This window comes from Echinops telfairi, unplaced genomic scaffold (genome assembly GCF_000313985.2).
Source record: "Echinops telfairi isolate 266 unplaced genomic scaffold, ASM31398v2 ScPeMD7_26;HRSCAF=91, whole genome shotgun sequence".
Taxonomy (NCBI): domain Eukaryota; kingdom Metazoa; phylum Chordata; class Mammalia; order Afrosoricida; family Tenrecidae; genus Echinops; species Echinops telfairi.
In genome coordinates this window covers 1,134,650-1,158,328 of record NW_022103923.1, presented here as the reverse complement: position 1 = coordinate 1,158,328, position 23,679 = coordinate 1,134,650, and the positions used below count along the sequence as shown (strand labels likewise).

General features: G+C 38.2%; 1 protein-coding gene across 1 annotated transcript in view; it reads right to left on the bottom strand.

The window, feature by feature from the left end:
- Window positions 1-23,679, bottom strand: part of SYTL5 (synaptotagmin like 5) — a 288,953-nt gene that overhangs the window by 118,549 nt on the left and 146,725 nt on the right. Inside the window, exon 2 of the mRNA XM_045289410.1 lies at window positions 14,086-14,549. Within this exon, the coding sequence (XP_045145345.1) occupies window positions 14,086-14,204 (119 nt within the window). The 5' untranslated portion in view covers window positions 14,205-14,549. The remainder of the gene's footprint in view (window positions 1-14,085; window positions 14,550-23,679) is intronic.

Genomic DNA, 23,679 nt, shown 5'->3' with positions numbered 1-23,679 from the left:
GTGAGTCCAACAAGGGAGAATTACTTCAATGGAAATGCAATAGAATAAAAATTCAACTTAGTTTCCCCATATGTGTGCATATATTATGAAATTGAGCCTTTTAATGAAATCTCCAAGATTTTAAATTTATTTAAGGCAGAGTTGGATTTCCCCCGCTCTTCCTCCTTTTCATCTCTCGGTGACTCATTAAGAGTTTAGGCTTTACTGAGGAGCCAGTATACTCATGCTGGGAGTTTCTGTTGATCCATTAATAAGCTTTGTGGCAATTCTTTTAAGATTAAAACAAAATGTTTGCCAAACTAGCAGTCCACTTCAATAGCAATCCTGGTGTTTTATGGGGACAGCGCGCCTTTAGGCATTTGAGAAGGTCAAATTAATTTTGTTCTTAGTGGCATTGATAAGATTTGGAAAAACCAACAGTCCTGCAGATCAAACGTTTGTAGAGGATTAAGAGCATGGTATTGCTCAGCACTTAAGTCTTCCTGGCTTCCAAGCTAAATGTATAATTTTTGATATCTCTTCAAAGCCATTTGAACCAAGGATTTAGCTTATCTGTAGGCTTCCAATTAGAGGGGTTGAATAGGCTCTCCCTTCTGTTTACCCCTCCATCTGTTTCTTCAGTCCTAAAATAATGGAATCAGTTACATAAAAATAGGCTTAGGTGAATATCAATTTCTAGGCTGAGGTCTGTGGTCTCTTGGTGATACTAATCTCTGAATTGCTTCATGACTGATTTCAGGTGAGCTAACTATGTGTAATAAAACAAAATGCATCTGTACTTTGGTTTTCAGTTGGCAGAAAGAGTACAACAACAATAATAAATTCTTCTCACTTTGTTATTGTGCAAGAGCAACGGTTTCACAAAAGTCCTAGTAAATTCGGATAAGCTAAACAGACGTCCTGTTGGTGTCGTAGGTTAGGCACGGAGCTGTTAACCTCAAGGTCAGCAATTTGAACCTCCCAGTTGCTCCAAGGAAGAAAGATGAGATTGGCTGCTCCTGTAAAGACCGACCACCTGAGAAACCCGCAGGAGAAACGCTGCTCTGTCCTAGAGGCTCCCTGTGAGTCCCAATGAACTCAAATGGCAGCAGGCTTGGTTTAGTTTTATATCGCTTATGGTTTAGAACTGAAAATGAATGTCTTTCAATGAGTAGTAAATAAATCATTTCTATGCCTCTCATAATAAGGCCATCGGTGAACTTTCACCAGGGTCTAAAGAGGTGTGCTTATTGCTTAAGTATCACAGTATAGAGGAAAGGGAAGCTGTACGAAGTGAAAGAAAATCAGTTCTGATGTTTACAAGTTGGAAAAATTATTTAATTGCTCTAAATTCCAGTTGCCACAAGCTGAGTTTTCCAGAGAAACAAAGTCAGTGACGCTCAGAGATAGGTATGAGAGGATTTTATATCAAGAAGTAATTTTATGTCAAGAAGGCATCCTAGCCCAGGCCAACTCTCCTCCATGGGTCCTATGCTAGCCAGAGCCCACTTTACATTCATAGAGCCGCAGGCTAATGACACAGAAAGATAAAGTGAGAAGCGGGAGATCACAGGCCAGTAAGTACAGAGTTGTGTGCACCCAAGTTCTGTGAAAACATGGCTGTCCATCGACAACTCCAAGGTTGATGGCTCATAGACAGCTGCTCCTGGAGACGGACACAGGATCTCAGCAAGCATGAAAGTGAAGGGATACAGAGAAAGCAATCTCCAGTGACTTTCTTTTAAAAAGGCTCTATCCACAAGGAGGATTTGACCTGAGTGATAGATTGGACTCCACAGCTACGCTCTCATACAGGTTCAAGTTGACATGAAATCTAACTGCCACATACAGTTGCAGCCAGTAACCGGTTGCCACTTAGCTGAGCTTGGTCCGTGGTGACTCCTTCGGTATCAGAGTAAAACTATGCTCCCTGGAATTTTCAATGCCTGAATTTATGTAAGTAGACTGTTAGGGTTTTCTGCCAGGCACCTCTAGGTAGATTAGAACCTCCCATTTGGGGGTAGTAGTTGAGAGTGTTCACTGTTGGCACCACTCAAGAAATCCTTAATACCTATACAACAGTACATACCTCAGCAGTGATATGGGGATTAAATGAGGGTACATTTGTGAACTTAGTAATATCTTCTCTAGTATGACAGTATGATGTAGTGTGCCTTATGTAAAGGATTAGAATTAAAATGGCATGGAGGCCACATCTGACTTCTTTTGGCTACACAAGGGAGGAGAATCCTACACACACACCTACACACACACACACACACACACACACACACAAGACCAGTTGCCATAAGGCAGAGGTCAGACATGCCTCCATCCTTGATCGATCTTTCACCATATTCTAACACCAACTGTTCCTCCCACGGTATTTGAATTTCTGCTGGGTTTGATAATTCGTTGCAATGGCCACACAGAACTCTCAGACAACACTCACGATTATGGGCATTTACTAGAGAAGTTAAGTCAGAATGAGAAACTTTAAGGATACCATCATTGGTCCACAGCAACAACTCTACTCTGCCAGCAGTCAAGTCTCTCTCTAGTTCTCTGCCAGGTGGTCCGTTGGCTTCTACCTTTCTTGGGCCAGGAAGTCTTTCTGCTGTACCAACTCACTGTCTCCCATTCTCAGTGGTGCAGCCCCTCTGCTCTACCTCGGCCGGGCTCTACTCCATGGTCTCCATGCTGGGGCTTCTGGGGCTTGTAGTCTCAGCCTCCACCACTTTAGACAAAGCTGCTCTGCTGTCAGGTCTTCCTTCTTGATGGTCTTGGGATTCTCTTTCTTCCTGCTTCTGAGATGGCTCTTTTATACATCGAAGAAACGACAGCAAAAGCACTCACTGTCATCAAGTCTATGTTGACTCACAGGGACTCCTCTATAGGACAGTGTAGAACTGTCCCTTTGAGTTTGGGAGACTGTAACTCTTCACCAGATTATAAAGTCCAGGCTTTTTCCTGAGGAGTCACTGGTGGATTCAAACTGCTGCCTTCAGACCGCAGTGGAACGTGTCTCTATAACATCACCAGGGCTCTTTATACATGGAGAAGTGGCCAGTTCCCTTGACTAGTGTTTCACACACTGTAATTGCATAGTACCAGCCAATTATTTGGTGGAAACTGCATAGACAAGAGTCATATTAAGAGATTTAACTTGGCCAGAGTCCCTCAAAATTCATGTATTTCCTAGGACCTGAAAATATGGGCTTATTTAGAATTAGAGTCTTTGCAGATATAATTAGTTAGCACAAATTCATACTGGAGGAAGGTGGATTCAATATGAATGGTGTCCTTATAAGAGTCAGAGGGACACACACGAAGAAATGTATGTGATGATGGAGACAGAGACTGGAGGGGTGTGTCTACAAAACAAGGAACATCCTGGATTGTCAACAATACCAGAGAGGCATGGAACAGATTTTCATCCAGAGTCCTCAGAAAAACTGCATGGTCCTGTCCATACTTTGATTTCAAATTTGTTTAGCCTCTAGACACATGAAAAAAATAAATCTCTGTTGTTTTAGCCCACCCAGTTTACGTTACTTTCCAGTATCCCTAAGAAACAAATATGCTCTTACTATCACTCTGGCTCTTTCTCCTTCCTCCACCTCTCTCAGCCTCCTGGATGATATATTGCTCAGAAATCAAAAGTAGCCTAAGAGTGAACTTTAGAGCCAGAGTGTAGTTACCAACCACAGCTCTGATACTTATTATTCGTGGCACTTTGGACAAATTATTAATAGTTCTCACGTCAATAGTAAATACATTTGAAACCTGTCCATTGCATGTCCACATATTCAAAACACTCACTGATATTGTGTTCCAACTCCTAGGGATCCTATAGGACAAAATAGAACTTCCCCAGACCAGTAATAGTTGCCAGGGGAATACTCATCATGGAATGGTTATTTCCAATAAAAACCCACTGTTGGAGCTTGGTATGGAGTAGATACCTAAATAAAGCTGGGGTTTGGTTGAGGAGGATAAAAAGAAAAATGTGCATAATAAGGCCACTAATAATGCTCAGATTCCAAAGAGAAGGTAATCCCAGATATGGTTTTGTGAATGGTAGTTGTTATGGATTGAATTGTATTCCCTACCACCTTAATTCGTGTTAAAGGTCTAACTTCTGGTACCTATGAACAAGCTCTTGATTGATGATAAGAGTTTTTGGAAATGTCAGTTAAATCAGCATAAAGCCATGCCGGAGTAGAATGGATTCTGACATAACCCGGGTGGTATTGTATGAAAGAGAATAGATACAGAGAGACACAGAGGGAAACTGCTAGCCAAAGAATGGGCCTGATAACATCCTGGACTCTGATTACTGGCTTCTGTAACTGTGAGATGATAACTTTCTCTTCATATAAGCCACCCAATTTGTGGTACTTTGTTATGCCAGCCCTAAGAAGCTGACATAGAGGCCAAACTGAAATGACATCCCATTAGAATAATGAACAGTTCACAAATGAACTGCGGAAATGAATATTCACTTATAGTTTGGAGATATATTCTATCAGCTAATTTTATAAATAGATATTTAAGATGATTTGTTCTAAGTAAAGAAACTTGAGTAAGGATTTTTCATTTAAAAAATGGGGGGTATATATTATGAACTATATACCATCTTATGTTAGTCTCAGTTCTTGCAATATTTGAAGAAGGCAAAAATAATCAACAAAAACTTCATATACTTGTGCTTCTCAACCGTTAGATTATTTCCCCCATTTGCAATCACTGTTGTTAGCTCAATTTTCTTAGCATCAGTTCTTCCCTCTTTCTTCATTGCATTAAAGCCATTCATAAATCTAAGTGATTGGTACTCTGCATAGAAAGTATAAAATCCACTTACTTTCTAACAGTCAAAGCCATGCCTGGCAATCTGCTACCTTTCCTTCCCATCTGGTTTGAAGGAGACGAATGCATATATTTGAGCTCCATGAATGACTCAAGAATGCTCTGTGAGCAGACAGAAACACTCTCCCTGACTCTTATTGATAGTGGTGGTGGCGTGTGTCATGGAATTAATTCTGACTCATAGAAACCCTTTATGGAACGTCCACAAACGTTTTTGTTGGCTGGACTCTTTGTAAAGCAGATTACCAGACCTCTCTTCTACTGCAATTCATACCTGGAAAAATTGTCAGGCTTTTCATTGACTTCTGAGTGTAGAATATTTCAGAGGCCACTCCCACCCTAACTAATGCCAAACTTGAATGGCTCCATAGACTTTGAAACACAACTGGGCATCAGGCCTAAATATTTAAATGCTTAAATATACTTTTGAGACTCTACCAACTCTATTTTCTTCATATCTAAGGGGAGCCTGCTCAAACAAGTGAGTCCACAGCTTCCTCCAGAATTCCCATTTACAGACACTCCAGATCTGTTTCTTCATTGTAATCACCATCATTCTTCAGGGTTTAATGGGACGTCCTTTGCTCTGAAACCCATTAGCAGAATCCAAAGGTGGTTACTGGTAAAGAGCCAAAACATAGCTGACCTATATTGTCCATCTGTCAAAACCCTTTTCACATTTTCATGGCCATGCTCAAATGTTACCTCCTCGGTGAAACCGTTCCTTACATTGTATCTAATTAATAATTCATTACATCTTCCTTTAGGCTTCCACAAAATACCAGTGGATCACTGTATGATGCAAAATGATTACTGTAATAGCTGGCACCTACATTTACTGTAGTAGAAATCTCTGTGCTGAAATTCTTTGTGCTGATGGCTTCAGAGGAAATCAAGGAAATAGAGTTAAATTCCTTGTTTGGTCTGGCAAAGACATAGTAAAGAATAGCCAGAAGTAGTGAGATGCAAGAGAAGAGAAAGAATTCAACAGAAGCACATATGTGGCATCAGTATTAACGATGAGCTTCACAAAAAGGATGGGAATAGGGGCTAGTGCAAATTTCACATAAATCCTGAGACAACATAATCTACTTTATGCTAAGTTCAGTGATGCCTTTAGCTGCTCATATATCTGTCTTCCTCACTAGCTTCTATATTGGAGACCTTAACATTTCAAAATAGTTTCATTGGCATATAATTCACATATCACATAATTTAATCATTCAGTCATATTAGGAAAAATTGTGTAATTATCTCCACAATCAATTTCAAAACATTTTCTTCCTCATTTTCATTGTTAGCTCCACCCCAAGACTCCCCTGTCATGCCCATAAGTAATCATTAATTCAATTTGCTATCTCTATAAATCTACCTATTCTAGATTTCATATACTGAAAATAATAAAAAGCAAAAACAAGAAACAAACAAAACTAACAACATTACAAAATAAAACAGAAAAATGTCATTTGAAAAGAAGGCAGCAAATATTAAAAACTGAAGCAGCTTTAAAATCGGTCAAAAGAAGATCAAATTCTAAGGTGTTTCACTTTAACCTAATTATATCTGCCACAGTAGACTTTACAATGCTCTTGATAGCAAGGTTATTCACATCACTGGACTATGATCAGAGGGGATTCACCAGAGGCTCAATGCTTGTGGGGGCCCTGCAAACGGATTCTGGCTTCCACTGTCATCCATAGTATTCTGCAAACTGAATGTCAGAGTTTAAACTCTGATACCGTTCCCTCCTCTGGATTTGGATTTTATTATTTATAATTCTTGGATCACATGAGCTGGTGTGGTTCTTCTATGTAGACTTGGTTGATGTCTCACTTAGTTGGCTGCTTATTTGAAGACAAGCTTTAAGACCCCAGATGTTATTCTTTCTGATAGCTGGGCAGCATCTGGTTTCTTCACCACATTTTACTATAGCATCTATATGTTCAGTTATCTCTTGATGAGGGTGAGTATCAAGTAGGGCCATGTCACAAGATATAATTGTTCTTAGGTTAGGGCTACAATTAAGTGTGAGCCCAAAATCCATTCATATACCTATGGTTTATTTATGCCCCTGATTCACTTTAAAGAGATCATTTTCATTTTATAATAGAGAACAGTATAAATCATCTCCATGGAGCATAAGGTAGTTCTATTGAGAGTATCATTGTTATCCAATGGTATGGAATTTTAAACACTGTTGAGAAATGAAAATTGTACATGCATACTCCACTTTTTCAGGCCTCAATACATGAATAGTTGACTTGTACAGATTAAAATTTTAAGTGACTGCGGAGTAAAATTTCTTAATATGATTTTTCTACCCAAGTCTCGGTGACTCTTACCAAAAGATTCTGTGGAACTATGCAAACAGGGCATGTATAACGCTAAGAGAGGTGATTTGTCATTTCTACCCCCTGGCTATAAAGATGAGCCATCTTTGAAGCAGAAACAGAGAAGGGTGAAACCCTGAGAACCTTGTTAGAGCACTATCAATATGGCTGTAGAAAATGGTGAAGGTCATGAAGACCAGAGGTACCACAGAGACTCAGAACAACATCACTAAGACTATGGATGCCTTCTCCTCATCTGTCCTGAGACTATGGAACTGCAGGACAGAGTGACAGGTGAGTGGGTTTCCTGGCCCCTGGAGGCAAGGGTCAAGGGACCATATGACTAAGATACTAAGAACAAGAGAGATAGAGAGGCTGACAGCCAGGGAATGGCTTGGCTGCTGACTGAGGAGACAATGATTTATCCTTGCTGTTTGCTGATCTTGACTGTGGTAACCCATTAACTTCTCTAATAAACCCCATTAATTGTGAGTATTCTCTGTGAGTTCCGTGTGGACATTGCACAGATGTAGAGTGATGTGGGAGGGATAGTTGTTGTCAAAATAGGAAAGGGAGGATAGAGCACAGAGGATCTCACTTTGTGGCAACAGAGAAACCAGAAGAGATTAACTATGTCCCCCTCCATTGCTGTTTACTGCAGACTGGACATCATTTACATGAACAATGAAGGTTGGGAATAGGGCAACTCTTTCCATAACACTCATTCACAAACGCGGAATCATGCCTGCCAAACTAACACATGTCATTAAAAAGCAAAGACAGCATACCAATAGTAAATTTTTGGTATTCTAGGCCACCATGCATTGAGCACCCCCAAAGAAAGAGATTCAAACTAAAGTCCAACAATGACTGATTCCATAACTTTGGGATAGCAGTCATCTGATAGCACTCAGTCTCAAAGTGGGGCTTTTAAGTACAAGGGAATATATCCCTGGCAGTCTGGTCCGCCTTCTAGATTCCCTCCAGAACTATGTTTTTGTCTGAATAAGTTAAATCACTCAAGTTTACAAATAAAATCAATCATACTGAAATAGTTATCAAAATATAAATGTTTAAGTAGTAATGTAATCATGTGGGAGCCCTGCTGGTATAGTGGGTTACACATTCAGGTGTTAACCACAGGCCGTCAGGTTGAAAGTGCCAGACTCTCCATGGGACAAAGATGATGCTTTCTACTCCCTTAAAGACTGACAGAAACTCAGAGGGTCACTAAGACTCAGAATGGACTCAATGACAGTGAGTTTTCGAGAGCTCGGTTCTACTCTGATACACATGCCGTCTTCATAGACCTACACAGCAGTTGCTGTTTTTTTAAAATCGTGTGTGTGGCAGATTTTATATCTACCATAATTTTGAAGTAGTGGCTAAGCATAAGTAGTATTTTGAGGTATGTGTTTCACTTTCAATGTGATATCTGTTGACAAATTTACAAGTTTTGCAGGTTCTGTTACTATTACTGTGGTGTGTTGCCTATATTCCTAGTTGAAGGAGAAGCTAACTTTCAACTTGAGCTTGATAAAACCAAAAGTACAACTTTCCCCTTGTTCAAGTCTTCTTTTTCGTGTCTTGTGCATTTCTCTCAAAGTGTAGGATGACATTTAATATAAATCAGGTAATTCAAAACATGTTTTCAGAATGTCAGTGTCATGTAGACCTCCTGGCTCATAACTGACTTGCCCTGAACTGATTTAGATTGTATTTAAAACTCTTAATAAACGGGGGGAAATCAGATAGCAATAAAAGGATAAAAGTCAACAGAAAGGAAGTCTCTGTAAAGATCTTTTGTTTACTATTTAATAAACATCAGTGCCTATGATAAAATTGCTGGAAAAGCCAAAATTTGTGATTTAAATGAACCCCAAGACCTTGATTAGTAATTAGGTTTATTATATATTATCCTCAAAACTAATTTTGTTAAATAGTAGCAGTCTCCATAGCATACGCTTTATTTGTGTTTCAGGTTGGGTTTTGAAGAAACTGACTCAGATGTGGATTTGGTGTGAGTGATATAGTGAAAGAGTGCTCACAGGACGTGCCTGCAAAGGAGTAGCTGAGGCAAGACAGGGAAAGGGAGAAGGGCTCAGCCAATGTGTGATTTCTAGATGAAGTTGAGTCTCAGCTAGATCCCACAGGGAGCGCTGAAGCATCAATTGCATTGTGAAGTGTGCCCTAGCTTGAGTAAAGGTGTTGCTTAACCTGCGAGTCATTGGCTTTGGGTTTGGCTTGCTCAGTATGAAGATAACCTCAAGTTTACTTGGCACGTGTTGCAATGTAATCTTATGAGCTACTGCACTGACCCAATGGTACCACCTCTGAGATAGGTAGTAAGGGCAAGTCCTTATGCGTAAAAAAGCAAAAAACAATTGCTATCAAGTTGACTCATACTCAGATTGATCCCATGTGTGTCAAAGTCAAACTGTGCTCCACCATAGAGTTTCAGTGTTTTTGTTTGTTTGTTTGATTTTTTTTTTTTTAGAGAGAGATGGCAAAAGGAGTAGGTCTTTCGTACAAGGAACCTCTGGGTGAACCTAAACCTCCAGCATTTCAGTTAGTAGCCAAGTGCTTAATCCTTTACATCACCCAGGGACAGCACTTAGAGCACACTGGTCCAACTAAAGGAGCACTGAGAGTGTCTACCACAACTAGTAAATTGACAGTGCAAATCAATTATCAATAGGTTTAATGATTATAGCCAGAAATTGTTGAATGCTCACTCTGTGCCACCACTATGCTAAGCTCATTATAACATGAATGTATTTAATCTTACAACAATGTGGACCTCCAAGGTCACCCTAGCAAGTGTTACATAACAGTGGCTTAGCAAGCATAAGTGAGCTGGCAGCAAGCGAGAGCATAGTTATAATTGGTCTTACAAAGGTCCAACTCACTACCATTGAGTCAATTCTGACTTATAGTGCTCCTATAGGACAGAGTAGAACTTTCCCTTTGGGTTTTCTAGGCTGAAAATCGCAGCAGCCAGCCAATGTTATAATTTCTGTTTTGTCAGATAAAGAAACTGAATTTACCTAGGAAGCTAAAGCCGGGGCAGAGCTGGGACAACTTGATTTTGTAACCATGGTGGCTCTGTTCATGCTGTCCCCTAGGGTAATTATTAGCCAGCCCCCACCCTTGAGGGCTATTGCTAGAATGGAGAAAAATAGCCACATGTCTCTTGTAACACCTATGAGATTTTTTTCTAAGGTGAGTAAATTCTTTTTAAGAATAAACTGTCATCAGAGTAAAAATCATTCTCTGTGTCAAAACGATCTGAAAGAGTAAATTATTTTTAAGAGAAACTTGTCAGCTGAGCAAAAATCACTCTGAGTCAAAACTATCTGAGAGAGTCAGGCTTACCAGGGATGACCAAGTCCATGAATGTAGCACAACCTAATGATAAACAGAACAAAGGACAAGAGAAGGCCACCCTCGATTGTCCACCTACCTCTGGCCTGAAGCTCTCAGAGACTTTTCAAAGGGTGAGGGAGGGGCACACTAAATTTTAAAAGCTGTCCTTAAAGAGTAGGTAATAGGGAGGCCTGGTGGCATAGTGGGTTATGAGTTGAACTACTAACCACAAGGTCAGCAGTTTGAGCACACCAGCTGCTCTACAGGAGAAAAATGAGGCTGTCTGCTCTCATAAAGATTCATAGCCTCAGGAAGGCACAGGGACAGTTAGTTCTATTCTGTCCTATGGGGTCGATATGAGTCGGAATTGATTTGCTTGGAGTAAGTGAAGCTTTTGTAAGGTTGATTGTAATTACAGTCTTCTTTGCAGCTCACTCACTCCAGCTTGCTAAGCCACTGTTATATAATACTAGTTAGGGTGCCCTTGGAGGCCCAGAGCCCTGGCACCGTGCCACCTTTGGTCACCAGATCTATTAAGCTCCGTTTTTCTCTCCTTTCAGAGAGACAGCTATTTGGAGGATACACAGTTTTATCTGTATATATATTAGCCTTTGGTGTTATTTTTATTTTTAACAAGAGTATCAATGTTTAAAAAATAAACTATTTTCTTGAAAAATGTCTTGGATATATTGAAGTGTTTCATCTATGATTTAAAAAAAGATTTTTTAAAGAGGCCTTTTATTCTTGATAGCTCTGCTGTATATGCCACACTTTGTCTCCACTTCTTTATAAGGAATAAGGGAAATGACAAGAGGAGAAGAATAGAAGGTGAAAGGAAAGGAGGCTATAATTGATTATTGCTAAATGTTAATGAGGCAGAAACACACATTCTGAACCAAGTTTTATTTATTGTATTTCTGTGTTTTCTGGGATTTGGTTATTAAATTGTTTCTTCCTGAATGAAATGATGTTTAATTGTCCTGAGAATTTCATCAATAACTAGTAAGTATTTCCTAGAATCAATATAAATTTTGCAGTATATAAAAAAAATCAACCACTTTTCGTGACAGGACTATGAATGCAAAAATATAATTTCTGATTTTCTTAAAATTATTAACAGCATTTCATGACCACCTGAATTCTAGACTGTCTAGATTGTGTGACAATTAGTTCCTTTTTTTAAAGTCCCTTAACTTGTGTTACTTTGTTATGGAGCCAAGTTCACTGCTACCCAGTCAACTCTGACTCCGCACGACCCTCTAGCACACAGTAAAACTACCTCTGTGGGTTTCCGAGACTGTAACTCTTTACAGGAGCAGAAAGCTTTGTTTTTCTCCTGAGGAGAGACTGTTTGTGAGCTGCTGATCTTGTGGTTAGCAGTCTAGGAAGCAAATATATAGCTATAGAAAAAGTGCGATCATTTTAATCAAAACTTTTGCTTCTTCAGGCTTGGATGAATATCTTATTTTAATGGAAAGAAATAGCCTAGGCTCCTAATATTAATAATCATCAATAAAAAAGATTTCAATGTCCTATGAATTCTAAGGAACCTAATTTCTTGAGGCACCCTGAAGATTTTTGCAACATATCAAGATAATGCATGACAAGTTTTCTCCTGCAGTAAAATAAATATTGTGAATGAAGCACTGTGTGGTCCTGCCTCCTACTCACAAACCATGTCTCTCTATCCGCTTTGTCAATCTCCTGTGTTTAAACTCTTCCTTTGTGTTTTTCTCCCTGATCATTTCCTTTATAAAGTATGTTGTCCTATTTCAAAGACTGGTCTCTGGATAACATGATCACAGTTGGTGCTATGAAATCTCCCCATCTCTGCTTCTAAGGAGCTCTGTGCTGTGAGCAAGACACACCGTTGGTGGGGACTCAGGAGGAAAATGCTTCTTTTGGTTCCTTTCTTCAGGGGTGATATTCAATAACCGAATCTATGAGGGGCCTTCAAAAAGTTTATGGAAATGGAGCTAAAATAGAATGGATTTTTCCATGACATTTTTTAAAAAACTTTTTATTGTGAATTGGTTGAAAGTTTATAGTGCAGATTATCACGTCTACATTCAATAATTCATACACATTTTGTTTCAACTCATTCATTGCAATCCCTTATCCCACTTCTTCCCTGCGTTTCATGTTTCCATCCCTCCTTCTCTCTTAAGCCTTCTGAATTGTCCTCTTGAGTAAATGCTGCATTTTTAACGTAAACGGTTGGTTATACTAAGCTTTGCATACCTCATGAATGCTTTTATGTCCCTTACAGCCCTATTGAACCATGAAGCATGATCAGTGCCACACCTAAAGGCTGACTAAGGACTGTAGTCTTTGAGGTTCCACCAGTCTCCATTCAATCAGTAAGCCTCATCTCTTCTATGATTTTCAATTTTGTTCCACAGTATTTTCCCCCATTCTATTCAGCACCTTCTAATGTGATCCCTTTCAGAGCAGGTGGTAGCTGTAACTGAACACCAACTAGTTCTCCAAGTTGCGGGGTTGTGCTCCACAAACTTTTTGAAGCCTTCTTTTATTTAATTACCAGCACAGTACAGACAGCAACAAATTAGAACGGATATTAAAAAGCAATCAGAATGATGATGGGGTAATTCAGAACAGATGATGTAACCAAACAGAATGGGTGTTACAACCAATTAGAATGATGTTCTGATCATTTACAGCAGATAATGTAAATAATTATAATGGATGACAGCTGAAACCATTGGTCAAGTCATGCAAAGGAAACCAGCTACAGATCCGCCCTCTCTCCAACTGATGTGCAATCCATTGCACCTTTATTTCTTAATTTTCCTCATGCAAAAATGGAAACCTATTTCAAGACATTCAAGTCATTTCTGAAACACAACAAAAACTTTTCACTTTCCACATCTCCCTCTTCTCTCAACTACATGAAGGCAAATCCCCGGTAAAATTGATCTGATAAAGGCATTCTAAATAATTAATAGCTAGCATTTATTGAGCACTTATAGCCAGGCAGTGCATTATGTCAAATCTTTCTTAATCATAATAACACTAGCATGAGGTGGGTCTATTTGTTTTACCTATAAGGAAGCTGAGACATAGTGAAGCCCAGGGGTGTGCTAAAGTCACATACAGCTAACATATGTAAGAGCACATACTCAAACTTGAGATATCTTTCCTCTCAATTACTAGCTATGCTCTTTTTTAAAAATCATTTTATTGGGGGCTTGTACAATTCGTATCACAATCCATACATCCATCCATTGTGTCCAGCACATTTGTACATTTGTTGCCATCACCATGCTCAAAACAAACTAGCTATACTCTTATTAGCAGATGAGTATTCACATCAACATCTTATTAGCCCAATTCCATGGTCCCATCTGGCTAAATGGTAAGGTGCCAAAGATGTTTTCTAATACTTTAGCTATTATTGTGAGTTTAGTAAATCATTATCCACTTTCACCAGCCCAGTCACAGTTGTCATATATGTGATCTTAATTGCTTCAAACAAGCAGAAAGCAGTTAAGGAGGACAGAAAATATTTTTTAAATATTACCTTATTCGCTTATCCTCCACTTTTTTCAAATATTCATCTCTCTTTAGGACTCCCAGGATCATTTCCTTTTCATGATCTAATAAAAATGACAGATTGATGAACTCCGAGTTCTTGGACATGGTATTTTAGCAGCGGCTATGAATAGCAGTGATTAAAAGCTCCAAAATGTGAATAAATATTCACAATTTTTTCAACTACCACTGATCAATTCCAGGTGATTCAATATCTCTCTGCTGAATGATCCTTAGAAGCGGTCTGCAGAATTGCCAATAGATACTTTTTCAAATTGCAGGTGCCACTGGGACTACATTCCAAGAAAATCATTATAGCTTTAACTGAAAAAGATCTCCAAAGCCTTTGTGGTGGTGCACAGATGGCAGCTGAGTTCCAATGATGCTCAACTTCAGTCCTTCAGAAAGCTACAGTGCCAGACTCAGATCTGCTGAGCCAGAACTCGGACGACACTAGAAGGGCAGAGAAAACAAAGGAGAGAAAAATTAATTCAGTCATTTTTCCCAGGTCACCAGTAAAAGTACCTACTTTTTGCAAGCGTGATATATCTAGCACAGCAATACCCAAACGTTATCAATCAGTAAACATGCCTTTATTAAATACTTACTGTGTGCCTGCTGCCATGTAACATTAGTTCTGAGTCGATCCCAGGTTCTCTGTGCAAATTTAGTTTCTTCCACTATAGTTAGCTTCCTCTGTCAGTTATGTTCCATCACCGTTCTTGCAGCTGATTTTTAGATAAAAGCAGGGCACTTCAGGACCCTAAATTCACAACAGCTCAAGGCCCTTAAATAGCTCCCTTCTTCCCCAGACCTAGTACCACAGCATGAAAAGCACTGCTGGTGAAGTACAAACTGGTGCTACATGGCGCTGCATGTATCTCACAAACATAGTGCTGAATGAAAATTTAAGTTACAGAAGAATTCATGCAGCATGATTAAAAGATATATTAAAAGGTATACTTTGTAGTGATGTTATATCTTATTTAAGTATGTATCATATATACATATGCATGTGAAAGTTAGACAACGAGCAAAGAAGCCCACAGAAGAATTGATGCCTTTGGAGGTATAGTGTTGGTGAAGAATATTGAAAGTATCATCGACTGCCAGAAGAACAAACAAATCTATCTGGGAAGAAATACAGTAACCATGCCCCTTAGAAGTGAAGATGGTGGCACTTCATCTCACATTCCTTGAACATGTCATCAGAAAGGATCAGTCCCTGGAGAATGACCTCGTGCTCAGTCTAGTAGAAGGTAACAGATGATTTTTTAAAAAGACCATAGACCATAGAAGAGTAGATTGCAACAGAGGTTGTAATAATGAGCTCAAACAAAGTATTACGAGGATGGTGCAGGAGAGGGCAGTGTTTCATTATGCTGTAAATATGGTCACTATGAGTTCGAACCAACTGGACAGTATCTAACAACAACAAACACATATATAGGAAAATGCTAGGGCATTTACCACTATGAATACCACTGTGGCACAGGAAGGGATGCAATATGAGAAAGTACGGGGACTTCAACTATATTGGGTAATGTTTTATTCTCAATAGAGGTACATATATCTCAAAAGGTGCACAGTTTTAAAAATTATTTTAAGTATGCAAAATAGATATTTCAAGGTTATGCGCACCAGACCCTCCTTCTTATCCTAACTCTTGTCCTGATACCTAGACTAACTCTGTTCATCTCCTTCAGATGTCAGGTGATCTGTCTGGTGTAGTGATTTGGCTGTATCCACGACAAAGGTCCTCAACTTTACCTCAGCTCTGTGTTCTACAATCTACATGCACGTTACCCTTGGTTTGCTGGCCTCTAGTCAGGTTTCCGGCCATAACTAAATATATACTAAAATATTGCTTTGAGACCTCTCACTAGTCATACGGCCAGGCTGCCCTCCAATGCTCAGGAAATCTGAAAGGATGGGATCTTATTCAGAGATTCCCCAAATTTTCAAAGCCCCCTTGTGTTCATTCTATAAATTATTTACCAAGCCAGAACTATGCTACACTACTCAGACATAAACTGCTCAGGTCATTGTAAATGGTTTGGATTTATGCTAGATCTGTCTTCCATCTCCGAAGCCATAGATACAGCAAGGATCAGAGGAACTAAAGGTTGAGATACTTAGGAAACCACAGAGTTTGAGAATATACACAGTAAAACATATCTCATTCCCATAGTTTGTACATGCACAATTCAGTGGCATTGATTATAATTATGTTGTGCAACCATTCTCATCTTCCTTTTATGATTTGTTCCTCCCCATTAACATAAACTGACTAGCCTCTAAAACTCCTATCTAATATTTTGAATTGATGTTGCCAATTTGTTCTTAGACAGATAAATCTTAAATGAGCATAATGCTCAAGGCAGTCATATTTTACTAATTAAGCTAAACTACTGTGTAGCTTTAAACAAATGTCAGGGAACATTTTGATTTATAGTTTATTGTTTATCTCAGGGAAATAGTTTCAGGGGTTTACCCAACCTCTATGTTTCCAGAAAGTCTGGATTGCTTGCAAGTGAAATTTTACATTTAAAAAACTGATTGGCTTGGAAACAATAGTGCAATGGACTAATACACTCAACATTTGGAGGTGGGGTGGGTGGGTGGGGACAGCCAACTCAGAATCCTATGCCCAGCAAAACTATCCCTCAAATATGAGGGAGAAATGAAATCATTCTGAGATAACAAAAAACAAAAAGAATTTGTAAAACAAGACCACATTTATAAAAAATATTCAAGGGAGTTATTTAGACACAGAATCCATAACAATAATCTAGTTATCAGAAAAGTCATTATTATGACAAAATTTTACTACTCAAATAATATGCAAATGGCACCAGAATTATATGAAATAAAATAATTTCAGATAACCTTTCCCCAATGAGGAAAACACACACACACACATGAAACAGTGTAGATAATTAATAATTGAATGGGGAAGACATTGAGTCATTCACAAAAGAAAACAACCTTTTGTATTTAAATAAAAACCACAAAAACAAACAACATTCAAAGATAAAGTTAAAATCTCAACAAAACAAAAAAGAGGAAAATCTTATAAGCAAGTTAAGAAATAAGATAAAAACCAAAAAGCAATGAGAGAATAAAAACAGACAACCTATAAACAAAAGGAATACAACACAAAAAATTATTATGAGATTTAAAATAAGTAGCATCATAAAAAATATAATAAATTGACACCAAAAATCATACTTATAAATGACAGCATTGAACGTTAATGGATTGAATTCACTAGTTAACATACAAGGACTAACTGAATGGATAAGCAAACATGAACCTTTAATGTGCTGCTTACAAGAAACACACCTTAGATATAAGGACAAACAGAATAAAAATCAAATGATATAAAAATATATATCAAGCTAATGGATCTCAAAGCAGGAGTAGCAATATTAATCTCTGACAAACTAAACATTAATGTAAAAGACAATGAGATACAATATAATCATGAAACCTTTGACTGACCATAAAAACAGAACTATAATTATATGCACTAAATGAAAAACCTTCAAAATGATTAATCAAATTCTTACAGAAATTATGAAATAAATAGTCCACAATACTATATTACTAGAAGACTTCAACACATCACTATTGAGCAAAGATCAACCAACTAGAAAGAAAGTTAAAAAAGATACAGAAGAACTAAACAATGAATTCAACATTATCTCACACACATATAGAACATTTCACTTCCAAAAATGCATTTCATTCAGCCAGGGTGCAGCATAGCAGCAACGGAACACACAACATCCCTCTAGTTCTTTAATGCTTCTTCCCACCTCCCCACTATGATAGCCCCAGTTCTACCTTACAAATCTGGTTGGACTGGAGCATGTACACTGGTACAGATAAGAGCTCTCAACACCTGGAATCCAGGACAGATGAACACCTCAGGAACAACGATGGGAGTAGCAATACCATGAGGGTATGGGGGAATGGCGGGGAGAAAGAGAAGAAAAAGGAAACTGTCTACAAGGATCAACATATAACCCACCCCCCCAGGGAGATGAACAATAGAAACATGGGTGAAGGGAGACAATGGGTGGTGTAAGACATGAAAATAATAATTTATAATTTATCAGGGTTCCATGAGGATGAGGGAGGGAGGGAAAAAAGAGGAGCTAATACCAAGAGCTCAAGCAGAAAGAAAACGTTTTGAAAATGATGATGGCAACATATGTACAAATGAGTTTGATACAATTGATGTATGAATTGTTATAAGAGCTGTAAGATCCCCAATAAAATGATTTATTAATATAAAAAAAGAATTCATTTCTGGGGGAAAAAGTATATTTCACACTTTTGTCTAGTGCTCATGGCTTCCACTCCAAAATAGGTCACATTTTAGCTCATAACATAATAAATTAGAAAACATTGAACTACTAAAAACCATTTTCCAGACCACAATGTCGTAAAATTAGAAATCAGCCATAAGGACCAGTCAACTACAAAAAAGTGAATATAGAAAAATTGGACAACATTTTGGTTTAAAACTACTGGGAAAATATAAGTAATAAAGCATACAATCCAAAGATTCGTCAACACAAATAAGAACAAAATTACAACATATCAAAATCTCTGGGACATGGCAAAAAGAGTAGTGAGAGGGAAATTTATACCAATAACTACACACACCAAAAGGCAAAAATAATTAAAATAAAACATAACCAACAACAATGAGGAAAAGACCAGCAAAACAAACCCTCAGACACAAGGAAATAAGTAATAATAATGAAGTTTAGGGCAGAAATAAATGAATCATAAAATTAAAAATATATAGAAAATAATCAACAAGACAAGAAGTTGGTTCTTGGAAAACATACAGGATTGCTCTTTATTACCACTCTTATTTAATATAGTCATGGAAATGAAACTCTTTTTAATAGGATATGGTATAATTCTATATATAGAAAAAGCCCAAAGATGCAATTGAAAAATTACTGAAACTAATTGAAAAAATTGGCAGTGCAGCAGGCTGTAAGATCACTATACAGAAATCAGTTGGATTCTTGTATGTTGAAGAAGATGACACCAAAATGATATTAAAAGAACAATACCATTTACAATAACTGTTGTAAAAATAAATATTTAGGATAAACGTTACAAGAGAAACAAAAACTTATACAAGGAAAACTACAAAACACTCCTACAAGAAACAAAAGAAACTTACATAAATGTAACAATCTACTATGCTCCTGGAAAGGGTAGATGAAATATAGTTAAAATATCACTACTAACATAAACCACTTCACAAATTTAACAGAATTCTGATCAAAATCCCAGCACAATCTTTAAAGAAATGGGAAAATGAATCCCCAACTTTATATGGAAAATAAAAAAACCAAGATAAATAAAACACTATTAAAAAACAAAATTGGAGGTTTTTCATGCCAAGACTTTAAAACTTATTATATAGCCAAGGTAATCACAACAACAAACATGAAGACCAATGGATTAAAATTAAAAACTGAGAAATACAATCAAGTACCCGCAGCTACCTGATTTTTTATAAAAGACTAAAACACATTAAGTGGGGAAGGGATATCCTTTTCAATAAATGGGACTTGAAAAATTGGATCTCAACCTTCAAAAAAAATGTAACAGAACCTGTACCTCACACCATGTAAAAAAATGAACTCAAGATGTATGAAAGACCTAAATAAGAACCCTAAACAAATGGAGACCACCAACAAAAAAAATAGGGCCAAACTTAAGGGCTTTTAATGCAAGACATAAATCTACTACTAAACATAATAAATATATTCATACTATAGAAGACAAAATAAATACTGAGACTTTCTAAAAGTATGACATTTATGTATGCAAAAAAGACTTCATTAAAAGAGTTAAATGTGAATCCACAGATTAGGGAAATTATTTAGCAATGATACATCACATAGAGGGCTAATTTTAAAACTATAGAAAATAACAACACCTTAGTAAGGAAAATACAAATAGCCCAACAAAAACCCGGGCACAAGATATGAATAGACAGTTTACTAAAGAAGACATCCAGATGGCCAGCAACCATCTGAAAAAAATGTTTGCCTTCATTAGCAATAAGAGAAATACAAATTGAAAGAACGAGCTACCACCTCACACTGACAATGTAATAATAATAAATACTGAAGAGTCTGTGGGACTTTTACATTGTTGGTTGGATTATAGAATTGTGCAACCAATATGGCAATCAGTACGATGCTTCCATAAACAGAAACAAATGCAATTACCTTATGATCCTACATTTCCTCTACTGGGTATATACCCTAAAGAAATAAAGTACACAACATGAACAGATGTATACATACCTATATTTAATGCAGGAATTTCCATAATAGCAAAAAGATGAAAACAACCCAAAACTCTGATTATAGAGGAATGAATAAGCAAACACTGGTACATTCATTCAATTGAATAGTAGGCATCAGTAAACACAATGATGATTCTCTTAAACACATTAAGACATGGACAAAACTAGAGACCATTTTGCTTAGCAAAGTTAGTCCATTTCATAAAAATAAATATTTAATGAGACCATTAGCATAAGGAAAAACAAAGAAAAGGAAAAGTGTTTCTCACAACAAAGGTTAAGACTTAGAACACTGAGGAAACCAGTGAAGAGGCAGGACCAGCGAGAGGGGAGGCACAAGAAATTATGGATGGAGGGAGGCACGATGGGAGTAGAAAAGAAATAACAACCAAATTTATGGGAGATTTAAACAATACTTTTGTGGATTTGATTTGATGAGATGGACTGTGTAACTACACAGAATAGATTTTTCTTTAGAAAACAAAATAAGTGATATGTAGCAGAAGGACATTGGGCCTCCACTCAAGTACTCCCTCAATTCAAGAATACTTTCTTCTGTTAAATTGGCATTCCTGATGCTCACCTTCCCAACACAACCACTGAAGTCAAAGCGGGTGAATAAGCAAATGTGGTGAAGAAAGCTGATGGTGCCCGGCTATCAAAAGGTATAGCATCTGGGGTCTTAAAGGCTTGAAGGTAAACAGGTTGCAATCTAGCTCAGAAGCAACAAAGCCCACATGGAAGAAGCACACCAGCCTGTGCGATCACGAGGTGTCAAAGGGATCAGGTATAAGGCATCATCAGAACAAAACAATCTTACCATAGTGAATGAGGAGGGGAGTGCAGAGTGAAGACTTAAAGCCCATTTGTAGGCCACTGGAGATCCCATTGCAGAGGGGTCTTGGGGAGGAGACGAGCCAGTCAGGTGCGATGTAGCAACAATGAAAATTACAACTTTCCTCTAGTCCCTAAATGCTGCCCCCCCTACCTCCCACCCCACTTTCATGATCCGAATTCTACCTTGCAAGTCTGGCTAGACCAGAAGATGTACACTGGTACAGATAGGAACTGGAAACACAGGGAATCCAGGGCGGATGATCCCTTCACACCAGTGGTGTGAGTGGCGATACTGGGAGTGTAGAGGGAGAGTGGGTTGGAAAGGGGCAACCGATTACAAGGATCTATATGTGACCTCCTCCCTGAGGGATGGACAACAGAAAAGTGGGTGAAGGGAGACGTCGGACGGGGCAAGATATGACAAAATAATAATTTGTGAATTATCAAGGGCTCATGAGGGAGTGGGGAGGGAGTGGAAAAATGAGGACCTGATGCCAGGGGCTTAAGTGGAGAGCAAATGTTTTGAGAATGATGAGGGCAATGAATGTACAAATGTGCTTTACACAATCGATGTATGTATGGATTGTGATAAGAGTTGTATGAGCCCCCAATAAAACGATTAAAAAAAACAAACAGACTCATGATCATTCAAAACCCTCCTGATTTCTTACACCTCAGATCTAAGCATTGGTATGATTGGCTATTAATGGAATAAATATATAACTGAAACTGGATTTGAATTCTATAGTGATACACAAGTTCCTTTAAAATGAACAAAAAAAAATCCCCTGGTTTGTGTGTAATTGCTTGGCCTAGCAGTTCATAATTAGGCCAAGTCCAATAAAGAAAATCAGGAAATTTCTCCAAATGGCAAATTTGCAACACGCTTATAATGGTGTAGCATGGATTCTAATTGATGGTAATGCAGCCCTTTGGGAGTAATATAAGGTAAAGAAAAGGAGATAGTGAGCTTGAGATATGGATAAAAGAGCTCTATGGAGCTAGGCAAGGAGACTATGTGGCACAATGGGTTACATATTTGGCTACTAACTGCAAAGTCAGCATCTCTAACTCACTAGTTCATCCGCAGGACTAAGATGAGGTTATCAGCTCCTGTGAAGGTTTATAGACCCAGAAATCCAAAGGAGCCATTCTACCCTGCCCTATAGTGTTGATGAATAGGAATCAAATCAATGGCAGTGAGTTTAAGGAACTAGACATTCATAGTATCCATTTAGACTCTAACTAGAAAAGAAGATTATGACCAAAATGTTTCAAAAGATGACAAGATGGAAGGGGGCAAGATGGAGACAGAGTAACACACGCTGGAGGAACTCCTTGGAATTCAACACAGGAGAGTCACTAAGAGTGAGACTACACTCTTCCAAGTCACAGGAGTAGCATCATGAGGTGTCGACGGGATTGGGCAACAGGCTTCAGAAGATCCAAAACAAACAAACAAACAAAGAGATAAACAAAAAAAACATGTTGATGAGAACAAGGGGGGATTGGAGCAGAGACCCAAATTCCATCTGTAGATAATGGGACATCTCTCACAGTAGGGTCACAAGGAAGGGATGAGTCAACCAGGGCACAGTGTAGCACCAATGAAGCACACAATATTCCTCTGGTTTCTTGAGGATTCCTCACCCCCCACTATCATGACTCCAGTACTGCCTTTCACTGCGGGCTAGACCAGAGCATGTGCAAAAGTACAGATAAGAGACAAGAGCTCATGAGAGAAGAATCTAGGAACAGGAATGGGAGTAGCGATACCAGGAAGTTTGGAGAGGAGGGGACGAAGGGGAAACCAATTGCAATGATCAACACGTAACCACCACTACCACCACCATCCCAGGGGGACTAACAACAGAAAATGTGGGGAAAGGGAGACATATGCCAGTGTAAGATATGAAAATGATAATAATTCATAATTATTTTCAAAAGGTGGGGTAAGGAAGGGAAAAAAGAACTGATACCAAGGGCTCAATAGAAAGTAAAGGTTTGGAAAATAATGATGCCAACATATGTACAGATAGGTTTGATACAATTGATGTCTGGATTGTTATAAAAGCTGTAAGAGCCCACAATAAAATGAAATTTTCATTAAAAAATAAACTTAAAAACCACAAATAAAATTTAATGAAAAAAAGAAAAGAAAAAAATTACACTCAGGTTCACTAGGACTTAAAGAGCTGTAGGCTTTTGGCTTACCACCCCAGTGGCCAGCTGGAACTTCCTTTAGGTCTGCCACAGTCACCACTGGATCTGGGCTACCTTGGATGGCCTAAGGGCTTTGCTTCAACATTGCCACAGCTGCTGACACATCAGGGCTGTGCTTAAGCCACTATACTCCCATACCCCGATGATCAGTTTGTTGGAGGATTTTTTTTC